The sequence below is a fragment of the Triplophysa dalaica genome, chromosome 17, assembly GCF_015846415.1.
Source record: "Triplophysa dalaica isolate WHDGS20190420 chromosome 17, ASM1584641v1, whole genome shotgun sequence".
NCBI lineage: Eukaryota > Metazoa > Chordata > Actinopteri > Cypriniformes > Nemacheilidae > Triplophysa > Triplophysa dalaica.
Window position 1 is genome coordinate 546464 of NC_079558.1, and position 14309 is coordinate 560772.

Here is a 14309-nt window from a genome sequence, read left to right on the forward strand (position 1 = left end):
TTTCAGAATGCCGCACGCGCACCTCAGGTCATGTGACAAGAACCAACCAATATAGTTAAGCTCAGTGAAGACACAGATGATCACAGCATAAATAAATCTAGTAGCAGAGTTATTGCAAGGTATTTCAACTAATCCATATATCCTTTGTTTATACCTCCTCGTCTCAACAGATAGCGTGGCCCATGGTTGCCTAGCAACGACAGATGCCAGGAAAGCACAAACTGCTAGGCGGTATGGAAAAACAGGAGGATTCAGTGCGGCTCGCATTTTCTGCGCGGTTTTAGATGCGAAATGTGAATCGCTCCATAAACACAACACAAACAGATTTTATTTTAAATACAGAGTTCAAAAGATACGCTACTGCATAACAATACTGTAAAAATTATGTCATCGCAACACGTGTTTTCACATTACCTTAACTGATCAAAATTATTTTACAATTCATCATTTCAAGATAGTCATTTGAAATAACTGCCAATTTAATAATAAATAAATGATTTAACAATGTAGATGATCCATTTTGTGTATCTTAGCATGTTTGGATCATTTCATTGATCAATCATTCAGCAACAATGATCAGAAGTAAAAGAACCCAAACCTGCACAAACAACGCAGGCTTCAATCCAAGACGCTTTGCTTCATCCGAACTTCAATCCCGACAGCCCACGAAAACTCATCCAGACAGGCCGAATATGTTCAGAATATTGGATTTTATTTGTGTCAGGTTTGAGGGATGTTCACTAAAGCAGGAACGGCAACAACAATCGCTCTTTACAAAATGGAAGTGTTATCAGACGATCCGATCCTGCTTTATAATGTTTGAAAACAATAGCCTTGGTAGCCCGCGGCTTCCTTTGATAGAGGGCTCCGAATGTGACACGCAGTCAATACACATACACACACACACGCCATTAAAGAGAAGATTACAGATGCATAAATAAACAGACTGGGAGGTTCAGTCACCTGAGAGAAGCGACAGGAATTCAGCACGGCATTCACAGGCCTGAAACTGACTGATTCATTTTTCACTTTAATTTATGGAGTGCAAACAGAGAGAAAATATTGATTTGTCATTATTACCCTGAAAAGTGGTTTCACGTCGACCATAAAAAACTGTCACTTTTCTCCGCTATTGACCGAAGTCATCCCGAATCTTTTCTTAACCACTTGTTTTGTTTCATTTCCCTGACAATAATAAGAACCAAAATACAACTGCACAGAAATAATCTGTTTTTTCTTCCCAGAGCGTCGGGTTGACAGGTTCAGGATTAGCTGTCCGTCGGGAGGTTACAACATTAGATTTGGGTCAAGGCGTGACTGACCGAAGGCAACAATATTATCAGACAGGGCAAGTGAGTATGAATTCTGTCACATGTCAAAGGGCTAGAAACTGAAAGACCGGGGGGAAATTCTACCGAATACACTCGGGAAAGGTCAGAATGTCTCACACAGTTCAGAAAATACCCAAGAGAGCCGTCTCACAATGTGACTGTACTTTTTTATTTTCCGAAGAATTGTCAGGGGTGTTTGCAAATGTTTCATTTTTTTCACCACACTGCTACAGTAGAATGGTTTCCAAGGCAATGCTACTGAATTGCTATTGATTTTTTTACGTTTATATGTTTTTTTATAAGTGCCTATTATATTTTTGTTTATAGTTCACTCATAAATGAAAATTTTGACATTTTATTCACCCTCATGCAGTATAAAACCTGTATGTGACTCCTTCTACTGTGGAAAACAAAAGAAGATATTTTGAGAAAATTTGTGTTCTGCTTAAGAACACGAGGGTCGAAAAAATTTGATTTAAATTTTTAAGTTAAAATCTTCCTTTAAATGTGGCATTCAGTGATACTAAAAAAAGGGGATATGCTTCTAGTGTAAACTAAAGCTCAGGATTTTGGGTGAAAAATTACACGAGCAAAACGTCTCGAGTCAAAACCCCGAAAGAATGACTGCTGATCAACAATAAACAAGAAAGAATCAAGAGTGAATTATTTTTGCTCAAGTACATTTTTTAAGTGTATGTACTTTGTCAAGCGCTTTTACTTTGAAAAATATATTTTTACATGTTTTTACCTTTAATAATAAAGTACATTAAAAATCAAGTTGTCTTTACTCTCACTCATTAATACTGTAATTATTTATTGTAAAAGTAAATGTACTTATAAAATGTAGCAGAGTAAAAAGTATAACGCATATTCTTTATAATGTGGCAAAGTAAACATTTTCCAAGTAAAATTATACTTGAGAGTAAAAAGTACTGCCCACCTTTTGCTAAAAAGGTTGTTGTTTTGTCCATCTTGTACCAAGCACCTTGTAATAAAGGTGGGGAGGTTGATTTGAAAAGGTGCTAATTTTAGCCTGCTAGCTCTGAAATTATAATCCCAGTCTCTTTGCGATTTGCCGTCCAAAGCCACGCCTCCTCCAAACACATGAATCCATTTCATAAATGCACGTAACAAATTACAAACTAAATCCATTCAATTATTCTCAAAGATTGTACATACCTGTCCAAAAGAAAAAGAGCAACAATGGTATCGTCTTTCGGACCCTTTGCCTGCCTGACCTGTCTCCATCGTGTAAAATGAACCTATGTTAATTCGAGTTTTTGATCCAGACATTTTCTCGTCACTGCTTTTTCAAAAACTGATTTTGTTTGTAGATTTACTTGTTGTCGGTTCCACAGGAAAGTTTGAGTGATGTTGATTTTCCCCCATTCTCCCTACCTTGACACAGCGGACGTGAGGACTCTGATGACGTATGATGTCTGTATGAACAGGGTGCTCAGTGGTATGCAAAATACGTTGGCTGAAAATGTACACATGACCAGTCACAGCGTTCGGCCAGAACATTTTGATTGGGCTTACGTTTTTTAGTCCTACGCCTTTTACAGACGATATATAATTATAAAAATATTATTTGACCACTGTACTTCTTGATTGTTATCAGGATGTAAAGAGATTTCCAACCAGCATGACAAAAATGTTTCTGGACCGGATCACCTATTGTGCCTTTAAACTAATCTGAGGGGGCATTAAAAACAAATACTCTACAAATAAACCATCTGAACATCATCTTTGGCCCCTACTGTATATGAATTATATGCAACTAATTACATCCCTATAACATGAAAAATAATTTACAAGCAAAAGGATATTTGTAAAGTTTACAGAATGAATCTCGCATCCATTTGTCTTACTTTAATGCCATAACTCCATTTTTGCCCTGCCATCATTTCTGCCCAGTAGTGTACGTGAGCTATAACCTCGACAGAAGCATTACTTAACCTAGGATCCTAAGGCTACCGAAGTCTCTGGCATAAAGCCATTCACTCCATTAAAACAACACAAAGACTAATGTTGTGACCTTTTCCTCATCCGTCAGGGTTGAGGGAGTGTCTCTCCTCAGTTATCACTCAGGTTTATTGTGCGGTACTGGTAAGTGCTCTTGAGGAAATATGAAACAGGCTCGCTGCAAATGTGGAAAGTGTGGTATTTGTTATTAGGATGTACAAAAGGGCTTTTAGGAAGCCACAGCTAAAAAAACACCTGTCCATCCATCCAAAGCTATGCACTATGAAGACTATAAGGATGCAATGCATGAGGGGTCATTTCAAACCCAGCAACATTTCGAACACCACTGCCTTCTCCCTCTCCTGTTCCTCAAGCAGTCTGAGGTCTCTATGGAAACCAGCTAGGCTAATTCCACACAGTCATTGAGGAAAAACTGGCCTGAGGTTAGCTTAGGGAACAAAACTGTTGGCCCTTTACTCATCTATCTCTCTGCCCTCATCTCTGTTTCTGTCACTCTATCTCATTCTCTCACTTCTCACAGGCTGTACATTTCAAGAGGCGGACAATCTTGGTAAGCAAAGGGGATTATGGGAGATTACCTTTGGCCCTGTTTCTGGTCGACTGTCAGGCTGTTCCAACATAGCACCGTGCACTGAAGTCAAAGATAAACACAGTTCATAACCAATCATGAAATGGATTTCATCTTTAAGAGCGTGTCATGTGTGAACCTCTATTAAAAGCAACCTGGGAAATGAAGAGATCTTACAGTCTAGATTCAAAGTTTACAAAGCCATTAGAAGCATGATGTTAGATACTTGATTCACAAAAGACTACAGCCAGTCATTCACAGTACATTATGCTATTTATTTTGAAATTTTTATACTTGTATCTTAATGTTAAAGTTAAGCCTGGATGAACTGGTAAAAAATGTGAAAAGAGTAACTCGACTTTAAATTTCGAATTCAATGCAATGAGACAAATATCGTGTCCCATTTTTGTCTGGAGGCAGAACAGCACAGAAGGGCTGGTTTTATGTTGGAATGAATGGTTGGCTGGGGAATGCCTTGACAAACCGACAAGCCTCTCTAATTTGATCAGAACAAAAAGTTGAACTAATCCTTACTTTCTGTGATCTGTGTCAGAGAAGCTCAAAACTCAAAGGCTGAAACCCCACAGACTCCCTGATCAGCAGAGAAATTAGCCTATTTAACCAAGTATGTGTGTGTGTGAGAGAGATTCTTATGTTTCACCCAACATCAGGCCTCAGAAACTGGGAATTCTAATTATTCCCCTAAAACCTCAAACAAGAAACGAGGAGGGCTAATATCCAAGCTCACTATTAGCAAATGTAATGTCTAGCAGTCTTACAAGTGAGCGACATACATGTAAGGGCTTGCACATAATGAAATGTCTTTGGACTGTCCACTTTTTTATTTGCAAAGAAATAGTGCTATTCATATTAACCGGAATAATGTAAACTTGTTGGGCATCTTTAAATTTCCTAAATACTTTAATTGAAGAAAAGACCCAAGACACTATATAAACACTGTAACATTTCACTTATTTCAACTTATAAACTTTAGTTCAAAAACTGATCTAAATGTTTGTGTAAAGACGAATTAACACTCCAAATAATGTGTTTTTTTTAACCCAGAGTTGGGTCAAAAAGGGACAAACCCAACCACTGGGTTTTAAATTAACCTATGCTGTGTTGTTTAAAGCAAAAGGTTGGTTTGTTTTAACAAATTGTTTGGTCGAATATAAACCATTTGCTGGATAAACCTAACAGCTGGGTTCATACCTTTTTGAACCAACGCTGGGATGAAAGTAACACCGAATGTTTTTGAGTGGAGTCATTTGAATTGATATGATACTAAATTGACTTAAAAAAAAAAAATTAGCCAATTTCAACTGTATTTAAAATTCAAATGACTTGAAGCCAGTTTGCCTGTCAATTGAAATTTCTTACAGTCACAATAATTTCATAAAAGACTACAGAGTGGGCATTGACTTTGGTTAAGAAGACTAGACCTTAGCAACCACATAGCAACACTCTAGCATCATAGCTTGGGGCTTTTGAACAGCTGATGTTGATCACTTCATCTGGTAAAGTAATAACATTTGTCATGATCCTGTCCTTCTTGTCTGGAGTTTTCCGAGTCTTCTTGTGGACCGGGTCATGACAGTGCCATGTCTTGTGTGTGTGTTGCGTCTTGTGTTGAGACACGTGGCTGTTTGTTATGACATTGTGCCACGTGTCCTCCTGTCTTGTGCTATGCCACTCCCATTTATCTCTCCTTACTGTTTGATTCCCGTCACCTACCGGTCACTAGCCCCGTGTAATTATCCCTCGTAAGTGTTCCCCTTCATTAAGCCCCAGTTTCCTCTGTCCTGTGCTGGGTCGTTTTTGACTTTTTCCTGTTTGCCATATTGCTGCCTAGGTCTTGTAAGACTATTTAATAGCCTGTTTTGTTCTTGTTTGCCCCCTTGCAGGAAGTGTTTGTTTGCCTTTTTTATCTGCCCTTATTTCCTGGTTTATTTCCGTTTGCCCCCTCGTGGGTTTTTTGTGTTGTAACAGTCTTTTATGTTACCCTTTAACTGTCTGCCTCTGGTTTCTGCCTGAAATTCGTGTCAGAAATTATTATGCTGAAATACAAAAAACAAACTAACCTCATGAATAAATCATCCCATTGCTCTTAGTAAACATTTATTTTTTGTAATGGAGACGATAGTTAAGTACAGAGCTATAACCAAAGCATTAAACAGTTCTATATGGCACCTTTAAAATGGCCCTATGAAAAGTACAAGCTAGACTAAATTTAACAGGATATTAGCAGTACTGCATTCAGTCCACCATTAATGACAAATCCGTTCCTGGTCATGGCTTGGATATTCTTGATTATCTGTGTGCATCTGTTGACCTAACAACCATAATCATCCAATCCAACAAAACAATGCTGCCTCACATATCATATAATCAACGTAAGATGCATCATGGATAGACACTCTCTCAATGATTTAAACAGTCTCTTACAGTGTTTTCTTTTGAAGTTTTCAAATCGCACATCTATATTTTTATTCTCTGACATTCCTAGAGAACACATTTAACCACCAATTACCAGCAAAGCCATTCAATAGCACATAAAAGGCTGGAAGGCGATAACATCTCATTTCCAAAAGATGATTTGAGTTTGCCTGTGGCTCTGAGTGCAGATTAGGTGTGCAGGAAATGAGCAGTCCTCAAGTTCATAATTGTGCACATTGTGATTGGTGGTCATTTATCCCGTAAACTGTGTTTGGAAAACAGCAATCGTTATTCTCAGCTGTGAATCATTCCACAAGCAAAGCAATCTGATGCAATATCAAACCAAATACTTATGTCGTGTTATGGGTCAGTCCTGTTATATGAAGTACATCTTCATGGCCTTCTTATACACAAAGGTGTCTAAAAGTCTGATACCTTTTATTCAGGCTACATTTCAATGTTTCCTTTTTCCCCAAATCCTGCAAATTAAATTAGATGTTTAATCCTAGACTTTCATATTGGTCTTGGTACCAAATAATAGAAACTAAATATGTTGTATAAAAATGCTGTTGTTTTTAGGATAAAAACATTACAAATAACCAAGCTTGTTGTCATAGAGCATATACATGAGGATTTGCGTGGGAAACTTCTCACACATCTGAAATTATCTAAAGTTACCATGCCATCATGCCAACATCATGCCAGATAAAATATGTTCATATGCAAAAAAATATGTATATTTATATACTGTATATATACCATATAAATTGTACAGTAAATCTCCAAGAGCAATGAAATACCTGATATAGATATTGACTGTAATACTTCCTGTATTGCTTTTTTACTTGAAATCCGATATTGAAATAGTATTATACCGTATTTTATCCATTTACATTTACATTTAGTGATTTGGCAGACGCTTTTATCCAAAGCGACTTACAGTGCACTTATTACAGGGACAATCCCCCTGGAGCAACATGGACTAAAGTGTCTTGCTCAAGGACACACTGGTGGTGGCTGCTGGGATCAAACCAGCAACCTTTGATTTACCAGTTCAGTGGTTTAACCCACTAGACCACTATCTCCATCATCCTTTACATCTACGCTAGTATCATTCACAATAAGTCCTAAAATGTGTATTAACGAAATAAAAGGTGTCCATTTTTATTTTATGTTGCCATCAAAACCAAGTACTCCTGATAATCTCTATATATATCCCGTATACACTGTCTCCCAAAATGGGATATTCGTGTCCACAATATTAAATACCGCAATAGATACTTTGTGACAGATTGAAACTGAAGTATCACTAACAGGCCAATGTATTAAAGCACGACTGAATCAATCTCTCTCTCTCCCTCAAACAATCCCCTTGAATGGCTTCTCATGTCTTCTGTCTGGATGCATTAAGTCCTCGTACACAATCTAAAATAAACTCAGTCTGGCAACGCTGATACTGTCTCTCCCCCATAATTCCATTAAACATTTCATTTCGAAAACCTCACCAAAGTCACAGATATGCCTCTGTGCTCCTGACAGCTGTACAAAACAAAATGATCCATATAATTCCCACCAAAATTGGCCGCAAAATGTTCACGTATCCGGACTGAATGCATTAGCAAATTCCTGCCATTGTGACACTGCTGATGGATGGGATTTGTGAGCGTGCAAAGACTGCGTTTTGGGATCTTTTTCTCTCTTGTCTGAGGTTTTCTCTCATCAACAGCTAACAGGCAAAGGAATCACAGTGAATGTTTCAGCACCATGGACAGCGGTGGTATGTCAGTGATACAGTGACTATAGTTGGCACTCTTGGTTCAGCACCATGGACAGCAACAAGAGTTTACTTAACATTTCTATTGACCTTACAGATAAAACAACATATATTTTTTTAATAAGCAACATCATTCACATAGTAAATACATCAGTTAATGTCAGGGCCTGACAGTTGCTTGCACAAATGATAACATGACTTCCCTATAGCATGATCAAACCATACAAGCTACACAAACCCACATGCATGCAACAACCACAAAGATCCAATTTCGCTTAGCGCCTGCTGTCTGTTTTCTTTCTTTAGACAAAACATACGGCCACTTCTTTCTTTCTTTATTTCCTCATTTCTTTATCATTCTCTCCAGCCTTTGACCAAACATACTGCACGTAGATTAACGTTTAATGGTTTCTTGTAAAAGCGCTCAAACAATGGTCACCCTTAATGAACGGCAGATCCACCTCGGAGCACTCTGAATCTTTTTCTCTTTTCCACTGTCTCTTTGAAAGCCCTTTACACAATGTTCTCTCAACCTCATTCTCAAGGGATGCTCTCCATTATAAAGCCAAGATCCAAACAATACCGCACGACATGTCAGGCTCCATTTCTGCACAGCAAAGGGCGCCGGTGGTGTATTGTACCGCTCGCATCTGTGTCCTCAGAAGGAGACTTCTGTCTCTAATGTGAACAACAACAGAGAAAAGCTACGGGAAATTTCCTGCATGCTGTCTTTAATTGTACGCCTACTTGACAAACGCACCAGAAGGCGTTCACATTGAATCAATAAACACTGTTTGCATTGAATTATAAAGAATTTACCGGTTTTGGGGTCGACAGAAAAGTACGGCTGTCCGTGCAGAACGCTGTAGACCACCCGGGCGCTGTTTCCATACGTGGGGTCATCTGCATCTGTCGCTGTGACCTGAAAAACCGACGTACCTGGGGGAAGAAAGAAGACATGTGCCTGTTTGAAGAGTGATATAAACATACCTACAATTGTTTTATGTGTTGAATGTGGTTGTGTAGAAATGTCAATTCATTAGACAGCTGTGACACTTCGCCAGCATTGCACTTTTAGCACAAAACACTGCCTCTGCATATTCACTGGTGTAGCGCCTCATGCATATATAAACAAAGTCATTGTCATTCTCCTCTAGGCAAACACACCTCCTTTCTGTGTAAATGAGAGTCATTATAGACTGTGTCGGATGTAAACTTCAGAACTGTTTACACTGCGCTCCAGGTAAAAGAAGCCTGTTTAAAAAATATGTTTGTGCAAATATTGGAATGCACAGTGACATAAACATCCTGCACAATTCCACACACACAAAAAACAGCACAGTGTGTGGGTGAGACAAAAATGTCAGTTTTCAGTGAACTGTTTCTTTAACATCACACAGATTCCATGACATTTGCTGTGTGCACACCTGGAATAATTTGCTTAACAACCCACAGAGCTTCTGCACTGTTCCTAATCAAACTAAATCAATAAACATGAAAGATGAACTGAGTAATCTCCCTGAATTTTAAGCCTTTTCAGCCCCTGCCTTGTGTTTCTGTCATTGCTCATTTAATTTCACTGGCTCGGGTCACATTTCTCCCCTGCGCTTATCACTTTCATCACGGCTCACAGGATTCAATCCGTCCGTGTGCATTGTTTTGGGCTGATTTACGGCACATACCACAAAACTTGGTGGACACAATTACTGCAGTTTTGATGGCTCAGACATAAAAGACATCTAATTCAGTTTCTAGTCCTGTGGTCCAGTTCAACCAGATACTAAATACGCTAAAACAGCATTATGCAATAATTATTTAAATTAACATCCTTTCTATGTAAATCATGCCTCTTATAGATTTCAACTTATTCCCCAAACTCAGCGCTATTGGCCCGGTGCGATTAACACTGTGCTGTTCCCAGCTACTGAAAGCAAACCGCCCAGAATTAAAAAGGGAAAAATGAAGCACACAAATCTAAGTAAGCAACAATATTTAATAGAATTATGATCAAATGAATAGCAAAACATTATAAACTAATACATGCATACTTTCCGTATTTTAAAGAGAACTATTATAGCCGAGGTGGAAGTATGGTCCCAGTAAAATGTGACAGATTCCAGTAGAATAAGTGGCTGTATTCTTTACAAACCATCATTGGCAACAGACAAGGTGATTTTTAGGCATTGCCACTGATACATTTGTATGTATTTTTAAAATCAGTTGCAACAAACCAACAAACATGTGAAATATGTGTGTATGAAAAATGGGAAAATTCCCAAAAAATAATGACTATTGTCACTATCGAGTGTAAACCTTGCATGTCCAAAACTGATACTTTTTAGGAAACTGAAAAAATGGTTTCTTTTTAAGATTATAAAAGTCAAATATAATGTATATATTAACAAGATGCGGCACTGACGTGACAATGAATGGAGAGGAATGCAACGCCCAATATGGCCGCTATAGCAAAGAAAGCCTCGCGATCGTCAATCGATAAAAACAGATAATTCTCTTATGTGAGGTGCTTGCCAGCATGTTGAAGGGTTCATATGACACTGCAAAAAAAAATGGGTTTGTATACACGATTTAAGGTTAAAAAGGCTGTATCTTTCCCCCGCCTTTCTGAAACGGGCAGAATTTCAAAACGAGGTGTGCTATGATTGGCCAGTTTAACAATGCTTAGGGATTGGTGGAATACTGCAAGTGAGTGATGGAAGTGTGACGCGTCTTACAATATTTGGAACATCAGGTGCCAAAGTAGTTGTACTGACAGGTACACCCATCTTACTTGCGTATACATTTGGGCGGTCTTAGTCAAATCATACCATAAACTGATGTCGATTTGTGGGGGTGTGGTTACACGAGGGGTTTCAGCAGTCAGACTTTGTTAAAGTTAAGTAAAGATATTGTAGCTTTATATATGACAATAGACTTGTTAATGTCATTGTTTTATTAACATTTTACCAAAATCAAGCTGAAATGAAGATTTGAAGTTTTTGACCAGCATACAGTATGTTGGACCCCACATCAATTTATAGGTTTTAAAGTTTGCACTCTTCTCACTCCTTAAATACATAAAACAATAGCCTTTATGGGAGAACATTGCTTGCTGAGTAAAGAATAGCTTTACAGGTTCGATATATTGGTATATTGGTTAAATATTTGCATAGCCCACACACATCAAGAGTGACCAATTCAATACAAATGATCTGAGACTGCACTTATTGTTACACAAGAATATTAAACTCAAAGAATATTGAATAAAAGTGTCTTTTAAATGAAAAAATGTAAATATAAATGATTTACAAAGAAATATTCAAATGACGAAATATGAAGATATGAAGTTTCCGCCCGACAGCGATGAAATGTTCTGCTCTACTGCAGTTTCTACACTGTCTTCCTCTCTCTCTCTTTACACCTCCTTTGATAAGACCTATCCAGAAAAAGTCAGAAAGATTTTCAAAAGCTTTTCAATTACGGTCATTACTCTGTGTAATGTGCATTAGAGAGACGCTCGCTGGGTTTCTGGCTAAAGAGACGTGATAGCAGCAATCGGGCTACAGTAGTTTCACATGAATGTAATCTTGGTAATAATCCTCAATCTGAAGCGGGTTGAATGAGTTAGCTCATCCCTCACTCCTCTGTATTCAGCTTTTAGCTTTCATAAAAACATCTCAATCACATTTTAGCATCGGCTGGAAAGTTGGTGATACAGCTTGGGGAGAATTTCTCTGATGAGTGTTTATCCAATGGACTAAGGAAAATCATAGAGTCAAAATTTCACACCTCCTCTAATAGAGATACTTAATTTATTTCTCATTCAAAATCTCTTAAAGATTGAAATCAGAATGAAATGATCGTTCAAAATCAAACTATAATGCTTGTCTTCTCAAAATGATTTGATTCTGAGACTTCGGCCTGGTTTTCACAAACAGAGTCACATATAGGTTGTAAAGTTAGATTGTTTCGCATGTCAAAACTACTCCCTCGCAGTACCGGTGGTCATCAATTTAAATCAGTGCCATAACTCGGCCCAATACAGACATGAATTATACCTCAATCCATGCGCTGTGCTATTACTTCTCAAACCGATTAGATTTTTGCCTGGTGGAGTAAGAAATAGACTTATATATAGGATGGAGTAAGAAAACGCCCAGCATCCACCACGAGCGTGTGTGTGTGTGCTTTAGCGAATCTCTTATAGCTCTTATTGGATTCTCCAGTCTCTCACAGCCGAAGCATTGAAGGGTCTGGCTCGCGTCCAGTCAATCAATTCAAAGTGGCAGAGACAAACCATCAACACACAATTAGATTCAGAATGCAATATAAAGCCCCCAACGCACACACAAAATATTGACAGAGGTGGTCTAGCACTGTGCACGGCATACGCAGTCCAGAAGGTCTCGGCGGACTCACAGGTGCTTTCTGATAAATGCCTCCACACGCCCGGCATCTAAAATAAGAGGAAGCAGGACTAATTATTTATTTCCCTCTTCTTCTGTCGATCCCTGTTACCTCAGCTCTCTACTTCATGTATCCCATCAATACCAATCGACTTGGGACGTGTTACTAGATGGTGAAAGAGCCGGCCGAGGCGATGCTGGAGGACTATGGAGGTTATGTCGTGCATATAATATTTCCAGCACAAAAGCTGGTATTGAAAGCAGCCACACAGAAATATATTAACTCAGCGTCAATCCCAATGTGAATGCATTGTTTACTTTTATACAATCTAAATAAACATGTTTACCAGAACATAAATATAAAGACAGAATTCCCATAGTGGACATCTTTTCCGGCAATACGTTAATTAACGGTGCACAGCTCACTTTCTGCATTTAAAGCGCCCTTGAAAATCTACAATACAAGGTTAACTATGAAAAAAAAATGTTAATCAGTATTTTTTTGTTTCTAGTGGCAATACTTACTAGGCAAGCAATATTTACAAAAAATGCAACTTGTTTTCAAATATGTCTAGAATTAAAGGAATAGTTAACCCAAAAATTTTAATTATTTTTATTTGCTCACACTCATGTCATTCCAAACCTGCATGACGTACTTTTCTTCTACAGAACACAAAAGAAGATATCTTTTAAATATTGACTTGCATTGTATTCTATTGTACGCTGAGACATTTAAAAAAAACAGGGGAAAAAATGTGTTTCACAGAAGAAAGAAAAACATACATGTTAGGAATGACATGAGGGTGAGTAACTGATACAACAATTTTCATCTTTGCATGAACTATGCCTTAAAGTTTATAATTCCCCTAGCGCAGGGGTGTCCAATGTCGGTCCTGGAGGGCCACAGTCCTGCAGAGTTTAGCTCCAACTTGGCTCAACACACCTGTTTGGAAGTTTCTAGTCTGCTTTGTGAGACCTTGATTAGCTGTTCAGGTGTGTTTGATTAGGGTTGAAGCTAAACTTTGCCCTCCAGGACTGACTTTGGACACCCCTGCCCTAGCGGCAAATGTAAGTGTAAACTGTGCCTAAAAAATAAAACAAATCTTACACACAATACAAAAAAATGTTTGAGTTAAAGATGTTATATGTTGACTTTCTCAGCATAGGACACCTGTGGAAAATGGCATGGCTGCGATTGAACCGAAATGTCAATAGCTCTCATCTATGATAAATAAAGGCAGCAAATATACTGAAATATAATGATACTTTGTATCATTTTTCATGCATCAAAGGTCAAGAAAAATAAACGAATATTAGGAATTATCTATAAACCTGACAAACATAAATTTTGTGGCATCTCAAACCCAACACACTGGATCCATCTGTTTTTTTTAATTGTCTGAATCACTTGAGTAAAAAATGACTCTATCAGATCAAACTAATATTCCATAAAGGCAGAGCACAACCTCCAGAGAAAGCTAATCAGTGATGCTCAAGTGGACCGTAAAGGCCCGACATTTGAGTTGAACAACAGCGTGTTCTCCAAGACATCTATAATTGGGATTTTGAACCCACTTTGTGCATGAATTGCCAACAGTCATGGACAACAGCCAGGCAATAACAGACTCCTTCAACAGTGATTGCAGCTGGTACTCAAATCTTACAATACAACATCTTATCGTATGGGCTTCAGTTGCTACGGCAACAACAAACTGGGACCTAAATAAACAAAGCTCAACCCACAGGCCCTAATCTTCACCAATGTGTGTTCACACTGACAACATAAAGAGAAATATTTCATTTGTATGTGC

The 14309-nt window shown here is 38.2% G+C and overlaps 1 protein-coding gene across 1 annotated transcript in view; it reads right to left on the reverse strand.

The window, feature by feature from the left end:
• LOC130438835 (cadherin-18) overlaps positions 1-14309 on the reverse strand; it is an 84055-nt gene that overhangs the window by 34730 nt on the left and 35016 nt on the right. Inside the window, exon 4 of the mRNA XM_056771031.1 lies at positions 8915-9034. Within this exon, the coding sequence (XP_056627009.1) occupies positions 8915-9034 (120 nt within the window). The remainder of the gene's footprint in view (positions 1-8914; positions 9035-14309) is intronic.